At 42.7% G+C, this 25,588-nt stretch overlaps 2 protein-coding genes across 4 annotated transcripts; both read right to left on the bottom strand.

Annotated features, from left to right (window-relative positions):
* Window positions 1-458: 458 nt before the first annotated feature.
* On the bottom strand, window positions 459-20,416 carry LOC143425316 (adhesion G protein-coupled receptor E3). Of its 2 annotated transcripts, none has more exons than XM_076898024.1 (8): window positions 20,289-20,416; window positions 18,391-18,576; window positions 4,098-4,203; window positions 1,524-1,783; window positions 1,343-1,444; window positions 1,064-1,250; window positions 577-663; window positions 459-515 (listed from the first exon to the last, which is right to left on the bottom strand). In XM_076898024.1, the coding sequence occupies exons 2-8, from the start codon at window positions 18,567-18,569 to the stop codon at window positions 459-461; spliced, it is 978 nt and encodes a 325-aa protein (XP_076754139.1). In that variant the 5' UTR covers window positions 18,570-18,576; window positions 20,289-20,416. The 2 variants fall into 2 exon arrangements, with proteins under 2 accessions (XP_076754139.1, XP_076754140.1); XM_076898025.1 differs by having other exon boundaries at window positions 18,391-18,571; window positions 20,289-20,408.
* A 1,109-nt stretch (window positions 20,417-21,525) lies between these two features.
* Window positions 21,526-25,340, bottom strand: Dlt (codanin-1 like protein dlt). Of its 2 annotated transcripts, none has more exons than XM_076897872.1 (10): window positions 25,186-25,340; window positions 24,628-24,922; window positions 24,265-24,541; window positions 24,001-24,161; window positions 23,325-23,921; window positions 23,037-23,258; window positions 22,592-22,954; window positions 22,331-22,496; window positions 21,988-22,256; window positions 21,526-21,893 (listed from the first exon to the last, which is right to left on the bottom strand). In XM_076897872.1, exons 2-10 carry the CDS (start codon window positions 24,907-24,909, stop codon window positions 21,762-21,764), a joined length of 2,469 nt encoding a protein of 822 aa, XP_076753987.1. In that variant the 5' UTR covers window positions 24,910-24,922; window positions 25,186-25,340; the 3' UTR covers window positions 21,526-21,761. The 2 variants fall into 2 exon arrangements, with proteins under 2 accessions (XP_076753987.1, XP_076753988.1); XM_076897873.1 differs by having other exon boundaries at window positions 24,628-24,878.
* Window positions 25,341-25,588: the final 248 nt, after the last annotated feature.

Raw genomic sequence — 25,588 nt, 5'->3', positions numbered from 1 at the left:
TCGAGCGCTCTTCTTCTTCTTCTCCTTCTAAGTAAGTTAAGGAAACAATTCTGTATGCTTCCCATTCGATTACGGATAGATAGAAAGATCGTTAGAGAATATTATCGATGATATGTTTCCTGTTGGCGCGCCGCGCGGTCGGCATTACGGCCACCGCAACGGATCCGTGAAATTTGATTTTTCCAGTTCCACCCGGTGATGTGCGGTATGCGCGTTAACCACGCCTCGATTCGGATTCGTTCGCCCCGTGGAAGCTAATTTAAAGTGAATCGTGATTCCATCCTTTCCTCTGATTTGTATTAGCTAATGTACACGCGATTACATTTTTACTCTTTCAGGAATGTTAAGAATTCGTAGAGAGAAATATGAGTTCGCGTGAAAAAATAATCGACGTCCCTCGGATACGATTGGTTATTAGCTATCCTGTTGTTCCTGTTTGATGGAGAGCAGCAAGGTTTTTAAACTGGGTCTGGCGGTGGCGCGAGCAGCTGCATACCGCTGCTGGAATGCGCGATCTGGAAAAGGGTCGATGTTCTTTTAGTTTTAGTTATGCATAGAATACGGTAGATTATTTACCTGCTGCTTTGGTTGTTTGTACGATTTTCTGGCGTAGACTTTCAGAACCCTACAGTTGCAGGCAACGGACAACGCTACGGCTAATCCCTATTTCCGGAACAGAGAAACAGAAAGACACGAAAGAATTTGAGAAAGCGGATAGAACGGTGAGAAATAAGAACGAGGAGAATTCTTTGCATCGACTACTTCCTTTCCTATGAATAATTCGCTTTCGTTATCGTGCAGATGTTTCGCGTTCGCCCTAATTTCCCAGAAACATCTTCATCGCCTCGAGTGAACAATAGAAATATTTTCGTCTCGACCGGCACGCAAATCTTCCATTCGCGAGCGTGTATTCTTTTCAAGTTTAAATTGACTTTCAGTTCGAAACTACTTCGGTAGTAAAGAGAGTATTTGAAACGCGGAACGTTTCCGAGTGTGAAAGTTTCGCGCAGCCAGCGCGAAAATTCCTTTGATGGAACAAACTTTTTCCACGGAAACAAAATACCTGTAGAGAGTGTCCGGTACAAAATACGGCCCAGAGGAAGGGGACCTTCCACACTCTGGACGCGACACCGCATCCGCTTACCAAACCCACTATCGTGCACACCTTTAAAAATAGAATCATTTGCAACGCTCTCCTCCTTTTCAGTTTTTCCCGTTGCTTTATTTCCAGCTGCATGCTGCACGTGTACCTGCGCATTATACGTCTATCGTTACGGTATCCTTTCGCATCCTAAAAACCGTGTACGCGCATGCAGTAGTAGCCGTGTATAGCGTTGTATACCTGGACACGATCGCAGCTTTGATCAGATAGTAGCCCGCGGAGAGAAGCAGCAGGACCATCGGCAAACAGTACGCGTAAAGGGTTGCCTTGGTTCCCAGAAACCTGTAACAGAGATTTGGCGCGCCCTCGAAATTGCCGTTTCACTGCTTTCACAGGCAAACATGTCCAGCTAAAAATTTACCAGCAATTGAACGGCGTGAGATCGGCGGTGTTCCAAATGTCGGTCGCCTCCTCGATCTGCAGACGAGCGGCGACGAGGAGATTGAGAAACGGAGCACCCCAAGCGAACAGGCTGTACTTGAGATAGGTCGGGGGATCGTCGCGACGCGGAACCGAGGCGACGGTCGCGTAAAGATGATGACACATCGCTGCCAGCCAACAAACCACCGTCATTCGAAGATATTGCAGGCTCAACCCGAGGGAAATGCACAGCTCCGAGTCCTGCGAACATACCTCTCGCCTAGTTATCGCTCCGCTTCTAGTTACCATTTCGAAACGCGTAGCCAACCGTACTGGCCACGATCGATTTAACAGCTCCGGTCTACCTATCTACCTATCCCACATCCGAGGAGCGATAAATCGAAAGAACGAAATGAAACACGCTCACGGATGGACGGTGAAATCCTCGAGTTATCGATAGAATCGGATTGCGTCGGTTTTAAAAAACCAATTACGACCCGAGGCGGTGGTCCAATTTTAACGAATACAGGCTTCTACATGGCTAGAATACTATCTAATGGATATATCCACTTTCCTGGATCGAATGCACCATTCTTCTAACGATTTTATTAATAACGCTTCGCGCAATGGTATCCCATAGAGAGGCTCTCCCTTTCCGCGAGGCGAAAATTGATCTCTATGAATTTTCATGATTTCGGTGAATTCACGGTACCGCATCAATGAAACATTCAGTTTCCATTGGTCGCTCGCTCTCTCGGACAATGTATTCGTCTAACTTTCTAATTAAACGAACCGCGACCGCAACGCGAAATCTAAAATTTCGTTTTCGACCATCCGCTCGGAGAAGCGGAGAGTTTTGTTAACATCGACAAGTACGCTGCATTGCGGTTATTCGCGTCACTATCGTCTCTGTTGGTTCGCAATTTTTTCCTTGCGAGAACGCCGACAACGCTTCAACGAAACGATATCATCGAATAAGGGGACACGATCGACGATCACGATTCGATAGATTTACTTCATTCCTGAAACATTTCCGTGGAATAGCCGCGAATAAACGCGAGGGTTTCGCGAGCGAGTAATGGGCCAATAAAGTCTGCCAGTGTTTCGCGTCGAGAGAAGAAAAACAAAATCTAACAAGTCGATTGCTCCTCCCATCCGTGGAAAAAAAGTACGTATTACGGGTGTGTATACGTACACGAGATACGGTAAAATGCGCACGCGATTCGTTTCGTAAAATAAAAAGTATATACAGTTATGCTCCAGCCGAGTTCTTTTTGCGCGCATCTATCTATACCTATACGCGTGTAGCGGGTATATAATGCGGTACGGGTAATTAAACGGCTTGAAACGGGCTCGTGAGAAAATTAGCTGGAAATTTAGCGAGGCGAAATCGCATCGAATCGGATACTTTGATGTTAAAAAAAATTCGAAGAAGACCGAGAACGGACACGGCATTCTCGTGTTTGCGTTCGATTCTATTCGATGAATTTCGTTCGCGTCAGACTCGGACTTCAACTTTTGACCCGGATACGAGATCTTCGGGAACGCATCGTCCTCGATAGAGAATCCTTTTAGCAAATAATCGCGTTTACGTCGTTCTACAGATTGGCATTCGAGAAGGCTTTGCTCGGAAGCGGTGCTTAGGATAAGTAGTTCGCGACGTCACACGATACATCGTACATCGCGCATGCATGAACGTAAGTACGTACGTACGTATGTACCATCGAGGATGCTTTCCTGCGCATATGCGCGAACGTGCCAAGCTTTCGAAATAACACACCGATCTTCTTCCTATTAAAGATCTCGCGTCGCGAGCGCTATTGATCGAATCGTTTCGCGGCTCGTTCATTCATCTTCGTTAAAGCGTGAAAGATGAAAACTCGAATGCGAACGGTGGTGAGACGAAGGTTCTCTCAGTCACGGAGGAATCTTTGTCCCGTGCATGTAATTAACACGGTTTCGCTTTGAATCGCTCGAAACCACTCGCGCGCGATGGAGTTTACCGTTCGGAAGCGAAACATTTTTGTGCTCGCAACAATTAATGGCGGCAAGACGAGAACTTGGATTCTCCTGGTGTAAATAAGATGGAAGTTCGAGTTACGCGTGGGGATGTTTTATCGGGTGAAGAAGCGAGATAGGCGCGGAAACTGCTCGTTGCCCTTTGCTACGAAATCCTCTGGCTTTTGTTCGCTCCTGTTCTATCGCTCGATGATTCCGCCTTCGCGCACTCGAAGCATCTGCGAATCGTTTCGAATTTTCTTCGTCTCCACCTACTCGGCTTTCCCTTGATCCCTTTTCTTCCGCCGTTAGAAAACAGCTCCCGTTTCTCCTGGCAATTTCTCACGGATGCCTTCGACCTTTTTCGTCTCTTCGATGTTCCCTGTTTTTCTCAGCCCACGATAAATCCACGTTATTAATTAATCATCCTGTACGCCGTTGCTATAGATAAAAACATCTTTCGTTTCATTCGAGATAACAACTTGTACGGATTTGTAACGCGATGAAAGAACCGGCAGCGTACTTCTCGTCCGTGTATAACTCGCGAGAGGCGAAAAGGAGGACTGTCGAAAGTTACCTGAACACCGCCCACTCCAACGATGAAGAGCAGTTGAACCATGAAGAGGGCTGCCAACAGATTCATAAGGGTCGTGCCTGCCAGACTCCTCAAGTCCGAGAACAGGCTGAAACAGAAGAAAAAGATTCTCGTGTACAGAAACGAATCACGTTTCTTCGCGTCGAAACGGGCAAATCGAGCGATACGTTTCATTGCGATGTATACCACCAGACGTGCAACGGTGCAGTTGTACGCGAAAATCGGGTGCAAACGATGTGCAGATACCGTCTCAAAGAACATTGTATTTCCCACGGGAATCTGTAAGAGGGCGGCGTAAAATTCGATATTCGCGTATCGACGAGGATCGCGGCAAATAAATGGTTGCGTACTGTCACGCGTGACTCTGGACGAGGCAACGGGGAAGAAAGGAAAGAATCGGGTTGGCAAAATAAAAAGGGCTGCTCGACATAGTGGAAAGGAAGGAGAGGTATACGAAATTGAATCGAATAGACGACGGACGAAGCGAGAGGGAAGGTTATTTGAGAAGAAAGTTTGTCGAAAGCTAGAAATGCGGTTTCCTTGTTCTTTCAGCCCCCCTCCCAGTCGGGATCGAAACGTTTCTATCGTAATCTCGGTAACGTTTCTTATATTAAATCATTCGCTGGGTAGACGATATTAAACGATCGAAACTATCGTTATCCGGTCGAACGAAATGAAATAACGCAAGCCTCGACGAGCAATCAAAGGTGGAACCTTGAAATTCTTCTCGTTCGCGAAGTCGACATTCTTAAAACGCCATCCGACGCGGTTTCTCGTTCGTCCTCTGAATAATTCATCCGAGAGAGCTTTCGAATGGTAGCAGCAGCCCAGAGCGGGGAAAGGGATCGTCGACGAAACCGAAGGAGAGGGTTCAATTCGGTTGGCGAAAAAAACCGAATCAGAGAGGAGCGTTAACTTTGGCTCGTTACACTTCTTCTGCCCTCTGCTACGTGATTAAGAGATTTCTCTTTGAAAGGTAGCGAAAGAAAATCGAGAGCGCGACGAGACTTTGTCCTTAGAGAGCGTCGAGAGGGGTGGTAGTGATTAAGTTTTCGACACCGGGGTTCGCGATCGATCTCTGCTACCTCTGCTAAATTTCATTTCCCCTTTCTCGAGCAACCGTTAACTAAGTAATTTTCTACATTTGTCGGAGGAAAGTTTGAGCGGGAATTTTTCGCGGTAGGGACTTAGGAATCGAGTATAAAGAGGAGGAAGAAAATTACTTTGATCGATCGCGGTGGGATGGCATCGGAACGGTCTGGCAGAGTTGTTGCGGTCAGGAACCCGGCGGAAATTGGTTTGAGGTCGGATATCGCGATATCTCAAGTTTGTCTTACGAAAAGTACACATCGCGCTATTTACAGGTGCCTGCGCACCGTTTCGAGAAACTTTGATTGCCTTCGGCGATTCGCGGTTTACTCGTTTCCATTGGAAATTTCGCTAAAACTAGCGCGTTACGCGCAAAAACGCGAGGTGTAATCACGATTTCTTGGAAATGTAGGCCAGCTCGATCCTTCGTCGAACAATGAAGCCACTTTCATTCCGCATCTGTCCGTTCATCGAGGATATCTTTCACGGTGATTAGCACTCGGAAAAAGCGAACCGATTAATTTCCACGAACGTAATCATTTCCATTGTCCGCCTTTCTTTCGACCTTCTTTCAATTTTTTTCTTCCGCGTTTCGTTCGAACCCTCGACAAGAGAAAATATCTGGTTTTCATTCCAAAGAGAATGTTTCCAGTACAAACTACGGATCTGTAATCTGAATATAGAACGAATATATATATATTATAGGTATAGAACGAATTTCGCAGTTGCGACGCAGCGATGGTTTTAGAGCAGGGTATTCGCAAAAATCAGTCTCTCGTTGATTTTTCACTCGACCGGATTATCCGGAAAAGCAACGTTCGTTCTGTTCATGGTTAAATAGATATTAAAAGTAAACGGTGAAACCGGATGTTTCTCAGTTTTCAAATCTACGTTACGACCCAAATCGATATTACTATTTCCTTTCTGTTTTACGATACTTTGGGGAAAAGGATGACGCGTGTAGAAAATGTAGCGCGACAACGACTACGGGTTTCGGGAATGTAATTCAGCGAAAGGAGCAGCAACGGGACGATAGATCCCCTGTGTATCGGGAGAAATCGCGAGGAAAGGCTAAGGTTTCCCGTTCGTCGTACGTGACCGTGTCGCAAACGGGGCAAAGAGTGCAATTAACCGGATACAGCCGGAATAGAGATTAGCTCTGGCTTTTCAAACACTTTGGTTCTTCGAGAGAACTGGCCGAGAAACGCGCGAACGAGCCATCTTGTTTTAGAACGCACGCTTTTAACACGTTTTTCTATTTATAATTAGAAAGTCGAAGCCGAGCGCTTAATAATAACGAGTACGAAACCACTTGTAGAGCGTAGCTTTGATACGTGCACACGGAGATTGTACAATACAGATTTATTATCCGGGAATGAAATAGAATTTTCGCTGGCGGGTCGTTATCGCGCGAGCAAAAGGCACCAGGGCAAAAAATAAAAAATCTACAAGATTACTCCCCTATTCGTCGCACCTCTCGCCCCCTCTGCTGCTCCCTGCCAGCCGATTAAAAATTCTCCAGCCCCTTTTCAACTCCCGACCCGTCACGTCGAAACGATTCGTTATACCTCTCTCAAAATAATGAGCATCGCCTTCCATTCCTTTCCTTCAAAAATTCTGACTCGCGCTATTTATTCCGCGGCGACCGCCAGCCTTCGATCGGAAAACGATTCTCCTCCTCGACGAGACTTTTTTTTAACGGACTTTGTTGATTTTTACACCAACTGCTCTCTCGGCTAGCTGTTCGCTTCTCAACTTTCAACTTTTCCCCGTACGCGGGTATGAATAATTCAACCGGAACTATGAATACGAAATAGGTGCCGCGGTGTCTCCACTCGGATTGTCCCTTACAGTAACCGACTGTTTAGCCAGGATTCCCTTCCGCTCGATTATCAAAAATCGTTTCGAGACTTTTGTAACGCGTCCACGTTTTCTACGAGCGAGGCACGGGTAACGGTGGAGGTCCTCGAGAAAGGCTTTCGATAAACTTGACGGTTTCGGGTGTCGAAGCGCGCGACCTCACGATCGAAATTTCGATAAAATTGATTTACACGCAAGCTTGCCGGAAATCGAATGATCGCGGCAGTTCCAGGGCCTCTGGTTTTTCCTTTATATTTTCCACCCTCGGCTCCTCCTTTGCTCGGATATTGCGAGTCTACAGTTGGATAACTATCGAGGTTGAAAAGGTTCGACGTGCATTGCCGTGGCACGTGAGTACATTGAAGTCGACTGGTTTTCGAGAAAACCGCAATTTCTGACCGTCACGTTGCTACAGATTGCGAAAAATAATCTCTCCACGAATGAGAAAGATAGTTAAACGAAACGTATATCTGTCCGGTTTTAGCGCACGTAGATGATTTAATAGAGCAGACGGGCGAGAACTGTACACCCTTCGGGGCTTACTTTTAAACCAGGCCACTTTTAATTCCCACCGACCGAATTAGTTTATTCCGACACTTTAAGGCTAGCTAAATGGACTCCTCCTATCGGATATCTTGCCGTTTTCAACTGCAGACGGTACACAAGGCTAACTTCCTGATCGCACTCTCAGCTTTACTCGAAAACAACTACACGGATAGTTGAAAATCAATTTCTATCGCGTTTTCATCCGACAATTGTACGCGGGAACACAGAGGCCCAATATCGCGCGGAATCTCTTCTACGAACGAGTCTCGTCGGTTCTTTTCTGCTTCGCGAAATTGGCCAATAATCCGTGTCCGCTCGCCGATCTTTTCGTCGAGCAAGGATAACGTTATCACACCGAATTAGTTACGTACACGAGTGCGGATGATCGGGTAATTTCATTTCTTCGTACTTTGTCAGAGACCTTTTCAGCCATCTCTGAACTCGAACAATCGGTGATTCGCGGATAATTGGCTGGTCGTTTCTTTAATTCCGCAGCGTTCGTCATCGCCACGCCCTACGGGTGCGAAACGAACGCGGACGTAAATCGCTGCCCGTTGAACGGGGCTTTTTCACCGGAACGAATTTGAATTTTAAACAAGACTCGAGTTAAACGAATTCCAGCTCCGGCGACGGATTATTGGTAAGCCCTGTGTACCAACAAATCGCCACGTTCGGCAGTTAGTTTCACTGGTTGCTATCGAGAGCTCGCACGCTTCACGGTTCTGTTACGCACGAACGAGCGGGAATAAAAATCCATCCCACGAAACGACGTTGAAGAGAGCTGTTCGCGTTCGCCACAAGGAAATCGCGCGAGCCAAGATGCAACCACGATAATTTCGTTTTCAATCGAGGTTGAAAAATACAAAAGTGCAATGCCCGGAAAGTATTTACGAGGCAGCGTTTTCACTCGATACTCGATCGAATACCGGTGATTCTATCGATGAATCCTCATAATTTCGAGATACGATTAAAAATCCGAGCTCTATCTCTCTATGAAAAGACCGCGATGGATTGGAGGATCTTCGATTAATAATTGGGTCAGGAGGCAGTCGGCTTAACAATCCGCTCGAACGAGGCCAGAGATATCGAGTGCTTTCGAGAGCATACCGGTAAAATCTTAGGGCAAGCTCCGATCGATCGAAGGCATTCGCTTATGGTCGAGCAAATGCTCGTCGCGGAAGCTTATTTCGCTGGAAACGAGCAGGCTGTCGCGTCGATTGTCACACCAGTTCGAAAGAAACGGGGAAACGTCTGTTCGAGACGCAGACGCGAGCAACGATACCCATTTCTGAAGCCTAAGGATACCAGTTTCGTTCAACGACATCTCACCGTGGGCAACGGTCTCTCGTAAAACATTTTACGCGCCGCTGTACGCTTCTACGAGCTGGCAAGCATAAAGTCGAACACTCTCGTCGGTTGTTAGGCTGCGCGATACAAACTTTTACAATCACCGATAGATAACGAATAAAACCAGCAACCCCGTCGAGCGATCCGAGCTAAGCAGAGTGGAATGCATACTTTCATTTCTTCGTTTCAATTCGACTTCGAGTTCCAAATGAATGGTACTTGGAAACTTTCGTTACGCTGTAGAACAATATCGTAAGAACATCCTTGGCTAATGACCGTTGCGGTAAACGTCCGCCAACGCGAAGGAAGGGAGAAAAGTGCAGGAATCTTAAACGCGAACCTAGACGAATGACCACCGCAATTTTTCAACCCTCCACGGACGCGATGTTAAAACAGTTTCCAAGCGTCGCAAAAAGCGCGACGAGGAAAAGAATACCGTGAAATTTATGAAACGTTTCGATTTAACCATTACTTTCACGAAATTTCCAAGAACGCGTTACTCGACCCGGGCCACTTTAACGTGCCGACGAATAACCATTAACGAGAAGTGAAGTGTGCCGGCGCAAAAAAGTTAGAACGGCGGATGAAAAGGTTTTAAACGAGGAAACGTGAAAAATGGGATTCGCGTTTAACAATAAACGCGTCGTAAACATCGCCGGGTCCCGTTTCGCGCTCGTTAATATCGAGGAAAGTTCGGCCAGCTCGGGATTTCCAGCGGAAGCGAAGAGAAGCAAAGAGAAGCAAATGGATCTGCAAATTCAAGCGCTCGGGTAGCGGATCCTCTGGCGACATTTGCATCGCGAACTTGATACATGCGATCCCGGAAATCTAGACGCGAACCGGCAACCCTTCCTTCATCCCGTTCGCGTTTGCACGCGAGATTGTTTCTCGAATCGTTTACACACTCGGCAACGCAACGATCGCGAACCAAGTTGGAAAAGTGGCACGTTCGATGGGTGAATCGAGCGATATTGCTTGATATTCCGTCCCGTCGAGTCAGGTGCGAGCAAAGTTGAAAATTATGCGAGACTCTGCGGATTTAGGAGAATACCGCAATCTGTGTGGCCTAGATATTCGAAAACGTTCTCGATCGGATTCACCGTGCTCTTCGTGAAAAATTCCGCGTCCTAGAGAAACAAAAAAGGCATACGTAACTTTCTTCTCGACGATGTTTATCGCGGCTATGGAAAATCGATGAAAGAGAAGGACAACCAACCTTATCCTTGACCCGAGCCAAAGAAGAAGAAGAAGAAGAAGAAGAAGAGGAAGGACTCGATCGATCTTCTCCACAAAATTTCTCCGTAATAACGTTGCTCCCTTTCGCTCTCTGAACGTTGAATTCTTGTTCTAATAATCGCAAAATATCGATCATTATCGAAGGAGAGTGTTACGCGATTCGTGTAACGGGATGTTGGGAGGATGAAGCGGCGGCAAGTTACAGATGTAGAAGAGAATTAGCCTGGATCAAGCGACACGGGTTCTCGAGGGGATGAAAACCTTCTTACAACGAAATCCACCGCTTGGAACTTTTATCGACTCGAGGGAGGGTACCGAAAGAGAAAGATGCATAGAAACCAGCGAGATACCCCGAGGCATTCTGAATGATTTCGTTAGAGGAAGGCGAGAGCGCAATCTTATACGCCATTTCGAATATGCAATGCAACTCCCGTGCCGTGCATTTTCCCTCGTATCAAGTATGCAGCCAATTTTCACCGTGAAATTCCAAAGCTTATTGCCGACGGCCGGTGTATACCAACTAACCCGCACCTGCCCAAAAAGAGATATCGCGATAGCGTATTGAAAAGGTTTCGCACAAAGGAGGACAACTTTCGGAACGAAGCATCGACGAGAGACGTTTCGAGGTTGAACGGAAATGAATTTTGGCCAGGATCGAACCCTCGAAATAACCGTCGAAGGGGCAGCTGATGTCGGCGTGCTCGTCACTCGAGCCCGCTAAAAGACGTTTCCGTCGAGATATCGATGCGCGGCGGCTAATTCAATCGCGAGACACTTTACGAACCGTACAGAGCGTTCCCAGGATGCTACGACACTATCTACCTTCAGTGGTTCTTCCATGGGAAATGGATACCACTCTCCATTAAGCGGTTCTCTCGTTACGCGAAGCAGACTTTAGTAGAGGTATGAACTACGTTAGCGGGCAAACAAATTCCATCGAGAGAAAAACCAAAGCCGTATCGGTATTAGACGCGTGCTTGGTGAACGCTTCCGCGATCAAACATTTGTATTTCAGCGAGCAAAAAGCAGCGAACCGAGTAATTCGCGTTCCACGGGGTGTATCGGTCGATTAATTTGCCGTTTAATTGCGACAAATACCGCAAGGAATTAAACGTGGCGAAGTGGCGATGTCAAAGCAATTAAGAACCACTGGTCTATATAGGCGGATGCGTCGGAGTGAATGAGCAGAAGCTGAGAGGAGGGAGAGAGAACGCGATCGATGAAAAGTCGATCGCGTGCACAATTCTCCTTTGGGAAATCAAAGGCGTCAAACCACTCGAAAGGTCAATTTACCATCCAGTCTTTGAAGCCGCGACGTTTAACATCTCGTTACCGATTTATTTTCCACTTGGCTGATTCGAGTTGCCGATTCGGTTGTCGATTTAACGCGAAAAGAAATAAAAAAAAAAAGCACGGCCCTCGGATTTATCTCGAGTCAACTGTCACCGTGTTCCTTCGAGATCTCTTCGCGAGCGTCAACACCGGTTACCCTGCTTTCGCCGTGCCTGCCCGATCCATCAAATTCACCTCTTGACAGCTTATCGAGCCGCGTCGAAATTTCATATCTGCTTTTTTTTTTCTCCTCTCCTTTCCCGTTTCTCCCCTTATGCGATTCGCGTGACCCGGAGTTTCAACTCTTAAATCGAGTGTAGCTGACATTTACTTCCGTTCGATCGAGGCTCTGATTAATGCCGGAAAGAAGACGATCTCGCATCCTCTTCAAGTAACGATATTAGTCGAATTTTAGTCCTAAATTCGAAGCGCAAGGCTGTCGGATGGAGGAGCACGTCACGGCTCCGCGCAATTTCTCCGTGCGATATTAAAACGACGCCCGATATCCTGGACGGGTTGATATTAAGAGGATGACGAAGGTGAATCTCGAAGGAGAGCTGAAGTAGGGTAGAGAGAAAGGACTCGTAAGGTGCTTACGATGTCAGGAATCGAGCGTGCCACGAACCAACCAGCGGCTTACTGTTTTAACAAAGTAAACTAGTTTTTTGGAAGATAGTCGAAATTATGCAGCTCGGCTGGAATATAAACCTATTACCAACGGAACGGTTTTAAACGGTGTTTCCTAGCGGATCTCGGCTGAATGCAAATGTACGTTTACGTTTCTCAAACTCTGATTAGTTTCGTTGTGATTTCGGTCGTCGTTACGTCCGCTTCGAAACAAACGCTAAACAATTTGAAGCTAGAATTCTCTTATTCGTTGAAAAATTCCACCTGTACAGAAATGTTATTAATTCGTAAACAAAGTGAACGAGAAACGACGGGTAAAAAGAATGGGAAAACGAAACGGACGAGCGTGTGTTTCCGTGGGCCAGGAACGTAGGCAAAATTTAATTTCAGAGCTGAGCCGAACGATTGTTTCTCTTCTCTATATCCTTCGATTTCTGTCTTCTCCTGTCACAATTTCTACAAATAGTTAGGTGCATCGTCGCTCGATAAATCGATCGTTCGATCCAAGTTTTCCAATACATTTCAACAAGTGGTGCCAGATACTACGTTCGCTGCATTAACCACGGTATCAATTGGTACGATTCACTGTGCATTTTCGTCGTTGAATTTGCCGTCGCACTGGATAAGTAATCGGTAAAAACGTATCGACTGGTGGAATACGATAAGCAAGCGGGCAAAGTGTATTTTAAGCGAGCGGTTACCCAGCGCATTGTCCGCTGGAAGAAAAATGAATAAGCGTAGATAAACGTTTGCAGATGAAACAAAGAGAGAAGACCGTCTCTGCGCTTGCCTCCTCGATGGGAGTGATAAATCTTCGGTTCTGTTTATTCCGAGGAGAAAAATATCCGTTTTCTTCATTCCGCGAAATACAGAACGCTGTATTCGCCTTGTTTGAGTTATGAATGGCAAACTCGTTGCAAGCAACGTATAAAAGAAGGGGCTGTCGGTTCTCGAGGCGAAGAAAACAACGAGTGAGGAAAACTTGAACGCGTCAACGGAACAACTGGTGAGAAGCTGGATTTTCTACGAACGAAACCGGGATTAGTCGCGAGATTTGGCGTACATCCGTGTTATTTCAGCCAAGAAAGTTCCACGAGCTTCCGTAGCTCTCTACACCTAGGTTAATCGTTCTATTTTGAAGTTAACAACGAATTCGGTGATTTAAAGAAACTTTCGAAATGTAATTTCGTCGAGATTACAGATCGGATAGTATCGTTTTTGTTCCTTTAAATAGGAGGATTCTTGAGATAGAATCTCGACGGCTTCGAAGGGATGATTAAAATCTCACGCGTATGATTGAATGGTGCGGAGGCTCGCACTGGTAAGCCTCTTACTTAGCTCGAGAATAAAAGTCAGGACGGCGCGCTTCGAGGAGGGAAAAAAGATAACCGAGATAGAGAGGGACGATTTCTCTTCCTTAGATTTTTAAACCCATTACTTTCCCTTTGCTCGTCGCTGCTCTTGTCCGGAAGCTAAGAAAGTGCGCGGCGATTCGACGAGCCTCGGTAAATTAAGAAGAGAGGAAAAAGTGAGCGTATCCAAGGTCGGAGAATCAAAAGGGCAATGTGATTACTTTTCTGTTAGCATTTTTCAAATACCGTGTCAAGAGATTGCCACTTAACCTCCGGGTCGAGCAAAGTTAAATCTAATTCAGGTTTAGTCTCGATGTTCCAGCAAGCGACTCCAGCTCGAACCGCAGCTAATTCCTTCTGACATCTGCTACGTGGTTATTAACGAGTCGAGTTTTCGAGAAGAGAACGGAAGATTAATTACGAAGAGTCGAAGGATCGAAGGAAAAGAAGAATCGTGTCGCGAGTAATTTCGTCAAAGTAATTTTAGGTAAGTTTCTCCGAGTGTTGTTGGTTAATGCTCGAAGCTCCAGGCTAAGGCCAGGCTAGCTTGGTCAAATCGGACAGCGTTTAATTAGTCAAATTAAGTCTAAATAGGAATTCTCGGTAAATTATATGGGATGCATCTCGGCAGTCTCTGGTGTGCTATTATTATGCGAGAGCAGACGCGCGTCCCTGTCTTCCCTCAGAATTAAATTATTGATTTCGACTCAACGATGAAATTCCGTACAAAATGAACCAAGGATAATACGGGTTGGTAAATATTCATTGGTTGCAGCGAGAAAAATTATGCGATAAAATCGTATTTCGATGATATTGCCAGCGCAAAGGGCGCGGACTGTGCAAATGAAAATTTAAATGGACGTTCAACTGCGCTTCTATCTTATTAACAGTATGTAAATACATGCGGACGTGAATACATGAAGCAAAGGTAAATTAAACTCTAGTCGAATCGATTTAAATGAACGAATGGAACAAGAAAAAAAGGGAAAAAGGAAAGTCTCGAGTAACGGAGAGATTGAAGAAAGGCAAAGGAATCGTCGTTAAGAGTTGCGCTCAAACAGAAACGAGCAAATATTCAGCTCAAAGACCGATTCGTAAAAATACGTAGACGCCGTTCATTTTTCGGTGTGGCCTCTCGAATAAACACATCGCGGCAAAGGGAATTCATCCGATTCGTTAGATATCTGCAATGCGGTTACAACGTTCGCACACGATTGTCTGCTAGCTGGCGTGTCGTGTAATTGAAACATTTTCTTCGAAATTCTCGAAAGGCATCGCGATGAGACATTAACGAAGAAAATGATCGTTTCGTAGCGCGTGGCAAAATGAAATCCTATCGAGTTACGATGCGCGCAAGTAGCATTGATCGATGCTTGGTCAGACGTAATATACACTTGATGGCACCGGTTCTTGCGCCAAACGAGAATTGCTCGATGAAAATTATTCCACGCTCACATTTCACTTATACGTAATTGTGATAAAAATTCAATTAACGGCTGGAACAGCCACTCGTTACAGGATAACGTTGAACTATTACTGCGCGACAGTAAACAGAGGTTAATTATCATTTTCGTCCGCGTATGCGCCTTCGTATATGCATGTGCGCGCGTACACACGCGAATGTGTAACAAGCGCAATGCTCCCTTATTATAATTATAGAGTAACGTTAACCGATCCGTAGTGAAGATAATTGAAGTATCAACAAGCAGAGCCTTCGTTCGACGAGACCAATTATTACTCGAAAACTGTACATGCATGCGAATTAAAGTTCTAAACTAACTGCCTCTAAGGTGACTGTCTGGTTGAAACATTATACATGATTGCACGGCTATCATTTCCGTTCCCATTGTGACTCGCATTTGTCTGCTCCGGGCGCGAAGTGAGACGCCTTCGGGGACGTTACTCTTGAAACCGGAATTCACCTTGCGTCACGCCTAGTACGGGAATAAAAAATGTTAGCTATAATTCAAACCGTTACCTCGCAGTGTGGTACTTGGCGCAAAAGACAAGAAATCAGCGAATACTCGCAGCTGATCGACAGATCGGGATGGCCATCTCGCTGTTACGGTATTTATACCATAATATGTGCATACATGGAGAGATTCGAATGCGACGGTTCCCCGTTACGAACCTGATAATAGAGTAGAGTTCATTTTATTTTATTCACATCTCTTCTATTCAGATATGGAATAAAGATTATATTAGGAATAAAGAAATCGAATTTTCTGAAGCCGAGGAGAGCAACCGATTCCGCACCGGATGTAACGGGAGCGTGACGACATTCACCGGACGATATAACATCACGGCGACTTTAACTTCGTTAAGGATAACGCGAAAATGAAGTTAAACGACGCTCACTATTTACCCCTTCTCACGCAGCGGCACACTGTACCCTGCACTTAATTACGTCGATACTGTTTAACGTAATTATTTATTTAATATAATCCTATCTTTTCCGCGTATCCCGGTCTCCCGTGTCCCGCAATCCGACGGAAAAAAGTTCATCGGCTATCGGCGGTTCTGGGAAAAAGGTAAAAAAAAAAAGAAAAGCTAATTGTTACTCGGTGCAGAGGATGGCACGCGCATAACTCCGTTAAGTTATAAACGAGCATAGGTGCGTATAAATTCACGTGTGCACCAGCATACGAGAGAGTCCGAGGAATATCGCAAAGCGGCTGCGCGAGAAGTTTAAGGCTCGGCTCAGCTCGCCACGTAGGATTAAAGGGATACACTTCTGGGCGGAGGAAGAAAGGCGAGGCCGCTGATTCCGAGGATAAAGGACCTAACCGACATTCCTTTTCATTCCGCTACACTCCAGACCGCGTTCCAGATTTTTATGACGTATACACGCCGTGATAAAGTACACTTAACTCGAGCCTCTTTTTTGTCCCCGCTGGTATTTCAAGTAACACACGCTTTTTCTTTGAATTCTAAAATAACCCAACTAACACGACCTATTTACGACCGCGACCACCGCAGCTCCAGTCCCGTATGTTCAACTAATTGAAACGTGATCCAAAGAATAATCCAAGCTTGATCCACGTTTCCTGTAAAATCGAGCGAAACTCTTTAGCCGTAGGCGTAAATGGCAAGTTGGCAGCTAGCTACACGAGCATCTCTGCGTCTTGGTCCGATTTTAATGGACATCGTCGAGCGTTGAATGTGGCGGGTGAACAGGGACGATCAAGAGATCGGAGCCAGCTGCGCGGAATAATGTGCCGGTATGAATTATGTGGCCACTCGTTTGGAAATTTGCCGGATTATCTGCCCCGTTCGTCGTGCAATCCCGATTATGCACGGTGGGGGTGCTGGGAGTGCTGGCGGTCCGAACAATAGAAATCGAACGTACAACTGACATTGCTTACCATGGACACCCGTCAACCATCCTAAGCTCGCGAACCAGTCGAAACGATTCTGCTGCGTACGTATTTATTCGTTCACCGTATATGTACACCCTGTGCATTAATTAAGTGCAAACATCTAGAGGAGATGGGACGTACTCGAGAAGCGATCGTTCCCAGTTCGAAAGTTACCTCGACACTTTGCCGATGATAAGAAGTTTCCCCTCGGTTCCCACGCGTTTACGTGACACGCTTGATCGTGTCATTAGTCGATTATATTATATTAGAGCGATCCGGCTGCTACCGAGTCGGGTACCATCCATTACTCAGGGTTGTCAGAATTTTCCCTTCCGTGAAAATCGGTAATCCAACGTCGGAGTAATCGAGAAACCGTATTAACGCTCTGCTAATGCTCGTTTTAGACCTTGCTATCAATCGTTAAACGAACCTATCCCGTATTCCACGGTGTTTACAACGAGATAACGAAAAAACAACTGAACGCAATCAACAATGTAACGTTACAGTTTCCATATTTGATACGTCGCGTCGCCGCGTTAATGGGTTTGCTTTTCATCGATTGTTTTTTCTCATAGCACGTCCTTCGTCTATACTCATCGGGTTAAACGTTTCGCAATGGCTCGCTGCCAATCGGAATCGAACGATTCCGAGTAAATAAATAAATTCAAAGTGTATTTACGTGATTACGTGTTACGGCTCTGGACGACATAGTTCGAAATTTCTCTATCGTTAAACTTTCGAAAAGGAATATTCATTATCCAGGATTTTTTGCCCCTTTTCCCTCTGTCTACTTTTCTTGTGGATAAAAAGTTAATCGCTTTCAGTCACAGTATGTACCACGCGGCTTATCCGGTGCTTCTAATGAAAGCCTTAGAACGACCTTAATATACCGCCTATAAAGTACCAAGGTAGAGTGTCCCTCATACCCAAAATTCCAGAGAAATAGCGAGAAGACTGCTGGTGATAAAAAAAAAATTATTCTAAAAGAAGTAGAGCGATTGGTGTTATTCCTCTGGAGGATGGTGAAATATTCCAGGAATCAGACATAACGCGTTAAATCGTTTCGAGAAGAATGATTTAATAAATTACGTAAATTGCTCGATGGGGGAAACTGTACGTAAACAAACGTCTAATTAAATAATAATCATCGGATCGACACCTTTCTCTGAATTGTATTGAAATTTGATTACGCGAAAATAAACGGTGCGCGAATGAACTTGAATAAAAAATCGGAATTATTTAAATCGTTTGGTTAAATTTGATTTCATTATCCGTTGGAACGGATGACGAAAATGTAAGAGGATTAAAGTATCAACGAACGCAAACCTCGCTGATGTCGTGTACGGTCAGTAGTTTGTATTATTTTCAGATGTAACGAGGGTGCGAAAGATGCTGTTCCGTTAGTAAAATATATTCACGCGCAGTATTTCGATCGATTCTCTTGGCATTGAAATTATCTAATAATAAGAACTCCATTTCTGGTCCGTATGATTATTAAACGACGCTAATTGATTAGTCTCGACTTACCTGTAAGTAATGAAGGCGAATACCAGAGCAACCAGGGACAAACTTCCCCCAAGAACGACGATGAGACTCAAAACGCCGTCTTGATCGAACGAGCCAGCCATACCCGATGAAATTCCATTATTCGGTCCACCGTTCGATCGGGCAAACCCGTGGATCGTCCCCGTGTAAAGAGTCTCCATTTCTTCGCTACCCTCGTAAAACATAATATTCTTATCAATTTCGTTTCTCGTCTTTTCAAGCCTATCTATGAATTTATGCGTATAGATAGCTGCACATGAAAGCGATGATTCTTGTGCTCCTATTAGCCCCGCTAGCCAACATAAACGTATCGTGACACGACCGTCCAATTAAGACTGTACATATGTACATGCACGTATACCTCTCTCTCTCTCTCTCTCTCTGTAATCTCATCATTTCGCATTGAATGACCATGCCACGCGTTTCACTTAACGTTTCCACTATATACGTATATATATATACATATATATATATGTATGTATATATGTATCTGTACATATAGATGCACGCTATTAGAATCAGTTTCACGGTAGTTGCGAACTGAAATATTACGTGCGTGTGTGTATAGCTATCTAGAATTTTGAACGATTATAGACGGTACGAAAGAGAGCTAAAATCCTTACATAGACAGAGAGATATAGCATCTTTATTCGATTATTCGGATATAGCAACGCGGCGTAAAGGGTCTTGATTTATGGTTTCTACGGGAAGCACAAGTTGAACACGAAACGTCGATTAAGATTTATAATCCTCGATATCGTGGACTATTATAGGTAACGTGGACTATGTAGGTACATATACATACGTCTATACACGTGCACATAAATCATACACTGCTCGAGTTAGGTTTAAGCGATTTTTAAAGTTTTAATAGATTCTACGAGAACGAATAGAAAACTGAACGGGACTGATATTCGTTTCAGCCAAGAGTGCAGAGGAAAATTTCATTTGCGACGGAGCGTCGCGTATTGCTGGAAGAGCAAATTGAGACAGGCCTGGTAATTTCCTGTAAAGAGGTGAATCAAAATGGCGCACGACGCTGCGAACCGCAAATTGCGGCCTAGGAACATTTGCGATTCTAACGTACAGTCGATAAAGAATTGATGAGGATGAACAGAATAATAAAAGATGTCGGTCGACAAGTCCAACTGGACCCGTTTCAAGTCGCAGCGTTCAACAAACCCTTTCGTACCTCGCACTATATTTTTTTATCCTGTTTTCGGGCGGACTTGGTACTCGTTAAACGTCACGGACGATCTTATCGTCTCGGTTTCCAGTTCAATTTCGCAGGGAGTACTCGTACCATTTACAAATGATGACTTTGACTCTTTTTAATACTTCCGTTAATCTGTACCACGCGAGTCTGTTAAAGATTTACTTTAGCGAATCGATCGAATCGATATGGAATCGAACGATAAGCGGAAAGAGGTAGAATACGCAAATTGTTTTAATCGAGTACCTATAATGTGATCGCGGATTGTAACGTCGTATAAAGTAGGACGACTGAATTATTTAACATTAAGGAGCACAAACCTGCATTTTATTCCCTCATCCATTTATACGTATTACGCTCTCGTCAGGTCTAATAAGGCAAGATTGTGGATGTCGCGTTTAAAAAGGTAGAAATTTTTCTGAACCAAAGAAACGGAGCAGCTGAACAAAGTTTTCTTCCACTCTCCGTGGTAGTTCCGTGTATCAAAGCATAACATCTCACTTAGATATTCTGGACGCATTCGCACATTTATATTCTCTATAATTACACTCGATGTAATACGAGTTTCCACTTACACTTGTAAGACAATAGTTTTGTCGTTAGTTTAGTTTATTTAAAAGTGATCGTGAGAACGAATGCGAGAACGGAGCGAATGAAAAGAACTCACCTGGCTAAAGGAAGAAATAATTGATTCGCCGAGGATGTTGAAAAAGATGTCGCTCAATTCCATGGGACGTTTCACATCTTGTGCGAGCCACGTGCCGGTAAACACGTGCTCGAAGGAAGCGATCTCGCGAGCGTGTTGTTGAAATTAACGGGTGCCCATCGAAGGAAGAAGATCGATCGAGTTGTTCGGCGTGCGTCGCGTGCACCGTAGAGACGACAACATCCTCGGTCGTACGCGTTAGCGGTCGGACACCGGTCGATCGATCTGTTTCGCTCGCGGGGTGACCGATGCACACGATCGCCTCTTTCCGTTGCCCCCGAGGCGAGTCGCGCGATCGAAATACGCGTGCACAGCTACTTTCAATCTCGCGCGATGCGTTAATACGCATAAATATAATTATTTATCTTACTATACAAAAAACATCGTACTCCTTTTTTTTTTACCGCGCGATCGACGCACGATTGCTTCGACTAGGACAACGCGGGCAAAGTATAAGCGTCTTCGTCTAGCAGCGATAATACCTGTAAGTTTACGGTGATGGTACAAGCCTTAAAAAACAATTACAACGCGAGCTCCTCTGATAGTTGTTAAAAGTAACCGAAATAAATAAACGCCAGATAAAGCATCGAGCCAAGTTTCTATTAAAAGGTGCACTTTTCCTCGTAGAAAGTATTCCACAAACGTATCAAAGGTGAGAGTGACATTTGCAATGTGAAATAACTGGGATTAAATTGTGCAACGTGTATACACATATTCGGCGAGCAACTGCGAACGAACAAATCACACCCGAACTCCTCGAGCGACGGCGCCGAACTGCTACGAAATTTGTTCGCGCTCAAGTCGCCCGCGCATCGTATGCTGCGCATATTCTCGAAGAATTATTTTCTGGCTACGAGATTTGATACTTTTATACCGAGATAATTCATCGAAAGTATGGGAAATAAAATAACGAACGAATTTATAAAACAAATTTTTGTTTATTTTACATTTTACAAATACGGAAAGTTAATGTTTCGCTGTTACTGGAATAAAATGCAACAATTAACATTCGACATATAAAACACGGAACGATTTAGAATCTAAGAGTAAAAATTTCAATTCGTCGTTTGTACAGATACAACGCAATAAAAGCTTAAGTAATATTTGAATACTTTATCTAGAAAAATATCGTGTATTACATAAATGTAAAATCGATCAGATTTCATCGTAATACTTTAAAAGAGTTGGTAGATTTTATACAGGTCCAAAATAAAATGGGATCTCTGCCATTATCAATTTACAACGATACTGTAGTAACAATTTTCAAAGTTATTGCGTTAAACACTTGTATCACTCGTCATTAAATTAATTAATGTACAATAATTTACATGCTTATATCCACAAAAATTGTATAATTTATACAACATGCTAGCTGGGAGATTAACTACTGAATTTGATGAACATCAGTCTCTCGAGAGGTATAATAAATATCTCTCAAAACTCTAATTCGCTGTAGGTTTCTGCTATCCAACCAAGTAAATATTTTACTTTCGCTGTTGTTTCGTCCGATGCTTTAAAATCTGCTATAATTTCGGTTAAGCACTTTGACAAATGCTTCAATGTAGGCTACAAGCGAGAACGCGATAAAAAGATATTATAGTTTCGATAGTTGAGACGTAATCAAACGTAAACAATCGATAGAATATAAAGGGATATTTACCACAGGCCAATCTTGCCTAAATAGAGCTACACACTGGTCGCTGAGGCTATTGATGTCTAAAACATTCTTCTTTATCAACTTTTTAATAAATTTTGCGAATACTGGCCAAGTATCTTCTTTTTCCGGTTGAGCTAATAGCATAATGTTTCTAGAACTGAGTATTCTATGTATAGGTGAATCTGATTCTAAAGCTGTACAACGACTCATAGACCATATTTTGATAAACCTTTCTTCGACTTCCGGAATAAATATATCACTCCGATACGCAACTATAATATACAATTAAGAAATTAAATCAACTTATTAGTTTGCAATATCATGAAAAAACTTGTGATATTTCTACCTAAAAATAAAGCAAAATCTGTACTGAGAGAGTACAAAACTTTCTCCGGCCCCATTACTAAATCAGCTCTTTCATTTAGAGTTTGGTATAAATTATCCAATATGGTTGACACACTCGATATCGTTAACGATTCCCCACCATTATCGAGGATGTCCCATATAAATTCCTATAAAAATCATAGTAGACACGAATAATAATAATAGATTTTCGTTTAACAAATAGTAGATGTTTAAATAAAATGCAAGAGGTGTAAATAATTACTCTTAAATTATCGGTAATAGTTGTTGGGCTAACAGCAGATGGATTATGTCTCTTTTCTTGAGTAGGTTGCAGGGTTGTGTTGTTCCTTAAAAATCTGTTCAATTCAAGCTCCATATCTTTTATAAATAATGATCCGCCCACGATGTGGGATTGTATCCATTGATGTATACGTTCTGTAGCTAATCTCGTGGCAATTTTAATACACATTTCCTTCACAGATATCAAAGAGTCTTCGGCTAAAAGAGATTCTATGGATTTAGTTACCCGTAATTCACAAATCCCCGGTATCGATGCTTCGCATTGGTCTTTCAATTCCTTCGACATATTTGTAGCTGAGGTGTTCATGTCGTTAGCCACTGAAGCCTAAACAGTATAATATGTTAGTGTTAAAATGAATATTTTTTTAACAATACTACTACTCTAATAAAAAGATACACGGATTTACTTTAAAGTCTGTAATGTTGTTAAATAGTTGTTCCTCGAATAATTGTTCTTGCTTTTTTTTCAAAAGCTTCCTAAAGTTGTTTAGATTTGTTTCCCTAGAGGACATCAACAGAGTATTACATATATGCTTCACACAAGTCGAAGCAATTCTTTCTGATACGAAATCAACGGTTTTCCGAGTAGAAGCCGGTTGTCCGTGAAAAAATGCCTCTTCTAATTGCAACTATTGAAATTAAACAAACAATGAAAATATTTCTCACGTAACAAACGTAATAATTAACAAACTTACCTCTAAATGCTTTATACCCGCACCTTTAGCAGATTTATGAAGTTGACTAGAAACTAACTTAATGTGTCTATTTGTATTCAAATTGGTTAAATTTGTCTTGGAATTTGATATGGGCACGTTTTGTCCAATCAACGGACAGCATATACGTAACGTCTTCTCATTAATAATATCCAATTTGTCTAAATTACACTTAGCTGATGAAACAGACACTGCGGGCTCTCCTAATAGTATATTTTCTTGCACGTACTGTTTGTCAAGTTGTTTCAAATTTCGCAATTCTTTAGCTTTATGCGTCTTTTGCCACGTGGAATAGAAATCTTTTGGAAAGTTTGGTAATTCAAACAACCAGCTTAAAGTAGACTTGAGAAGTATAGCTGTTTGTTGGGAAATAAAATTGTCGCTCGCTAAAAAGTCAGAATGATTTACAACTTTATAAATACAATATAAAAGTTCCAAGGTTTGCTTATAATATGGTAATCGAAGAGATGCAGTATCCATCATAGCTAGGTATTTTGCTATCCAAGGTATGGTTAATGATAATTTTCCTAATACTAGGGCATTCTGAAGACAAAGGTGTAAATTTAGTGCTGGTAAAACCTAAATAAAAAGCACAACATATCAATACCACGTGTTAATAGTATGTAAAAGATAAGCGATGAGAAATGATGCTACTTACTTTGCTTCTTACTTCTACTTGAGTTGCTACTAACTCCTTAAAATTATTTGACTCTGACCTGTACGGTAACGACACAAGGAGGCCTAACATTTTCGCAAGGAGTCTTAAACTGGATAAACAAGTACTAAAATTTTGTTGAGTTTGCTCGTCGACCGTTGTCTCTATCGTAAAACATAAATTAATAATTAATATTAAATAATTAAGGTACCAGCGGTAAATGTAAATGTATGATGTTGTGTGTGTAATGTTATATCATATTATTACCCGAGTCTTCGATCTCGCTATTATTAAATTGAGTGTCGTTCAATTCCATTATCTCATGGATCAAACAATTTTCTAAATGAATATAAAAAATTGGGTTAAATGCAAATAATATAAAATCTTTAAAAAATTCTTGCACTCCCGGAAATGATGGCCCCATAATTTGATTTGTCGGAGGTTGCGGAGTTACCAGACGCTTTTCAAGTTGATTCAATTTTTTTGGATTTACATGCTTCAAAACTTTTAATACACTTATGTTTTCATCTTCGTCTATCTCTGCCTAAAAGCAACAAACATAAACTAAAAAGATAAAAATTAAACAAAGTAAAAGATATTTGAACGCGTAACTATGCTCCTTAAACTTACCTGCTGTCTATTTTGTATACATGAAATTAAAAGTTGTGATTTAAATAATCTCGCAAAATGATAATAATTTATAGAGTCGTTGTGCAGCGTCAACATATATCTTATTTTACTTCCCAACGCTATTTGAAATGTCCATCCGGGCACCAAATGGTTTTCCTCCCATATTCTAAATATTTCGTAGAAAGCATCTCTTTGATTTTTAAATGTTAGAAAAGCAATTACAGATGGAAAATTTTCACGGTTATCAGTGTCTATTTGAAAACAAACATTTAATTCACCCATTGCGTATAAGTAGCTGTAAAAAAAAAAAGAGGATAAATATCTAAATAAATGAAACAAATCTAGACAAATCAAGAATTTTCAATAATTATTATTACTATTAATAACTTAAGTAATATTTTTGTTACAGTATATTATTGAAACCGCTGAAAGCGGTTTTCAGAGGTGTACGATAAAAGTAAACAGAAGAAATAGCGAAGAAATTTTAACGGAAGATTTAAAGAAAGCTATACTTGAAAAAGAAACACATTTTTTGATCAATTTTCTAGGCATACATACTCATTTAGTTAAATCACCGAATGCATGACACAAACGACGGCCACTTTGGAGATCTCTTAGGTTATGTTTATTATAAATTGTAAGTACGATTTAAAGTAATGCGCTGACAACTATGCCTCGCACAATACTAATTGACACATTCGTAACTTTAATCATAAAAAATTATTTTTACGGCTATATATTTATATATATATATATTTTGTAACACCAACGATACGTAATTTGTCGACTCTAACCGCTTACAGATTTCACGATGTTCCGTTAACTTAACGGAACTCGTGTATCTTAGCATTAAAAAGTCGACACATATCACAAACCTAACGATAGATGCTACAGAGAATATTTTTTTTCGACGTTTAAAACCAAGTAATAAAAAATCCTTTCATTTATTTTAATCAAAAAA

Source organism: Xylocopa sonorina, chromosome 7, assembly GCF_050948175.1.
Source record: "Xylocopa sonorina isolate GNS202 chromosome 7, iyXylSono1_principal, whole genome shotgun sequence".
Classification (NCBI taxonomy): Eukaryota; Metazoa; Arthropoda; class Insecta; order Hymenoptera; family Apidae; genus Xylocopa; species Xylocopa sonorina.
Note: the sequence above shows the minus strand (reverse complement) of the source record. Positions and strands in the feature narration are given on the sequence as shown.

What these genes read in the sequence shown, in the direction of transcription:
- LOC143425316 (XM_076898024.1), bottom strand. Translation starts at nt 18,569, where the DNA reads ATGGAGACTCTTTACACGGGGACGATCCACGGGTTTGCCCGATCGAAC. An exon ending in TTCGCCTTCATTACTTACAG is followed by an intron (nt 4,204 to 18,390) that starts GTAAGTCGAGAC and finishes CTTCTGTTTCAG; the next exon opens with CCTGTTCTCGGACTTGAGGA. An exon ending in GTACCGGACACTCTCTACAG is followed by an intron (nt 664 to 1,063) that starts GTATTTTGTTTC and finishes TTCCGGAAATAG; the next exon opens with GGATTAGCCGTAGCGTTGTC.
- Dlt (XM_076897872.1), bottom strand. Translation starts at nt 24,909, where the DNA reads ATGGGTGAATTAAATGTTTGTTTTCAAATAGACACTGATAACCGTGAA. An exon ending in AAGTAGAAGTAAGAAGCAAA is followed by an intron (nt 23,922 to 24,000) that starts GTAAGTAGCATC and finishes CTTTTTATTTAG; the next exon opens with GTTTTACCAGCACTAAATTT. An exon ending in TTAGGCAAGATTGGCCTGTG is followed by an intron (nt 21,894 to 21,987) that starts GTAAATATCCCT and finishes TCTCGCTTGTAG; the next exon opens with CCTACATTGAAGCATTTGTC.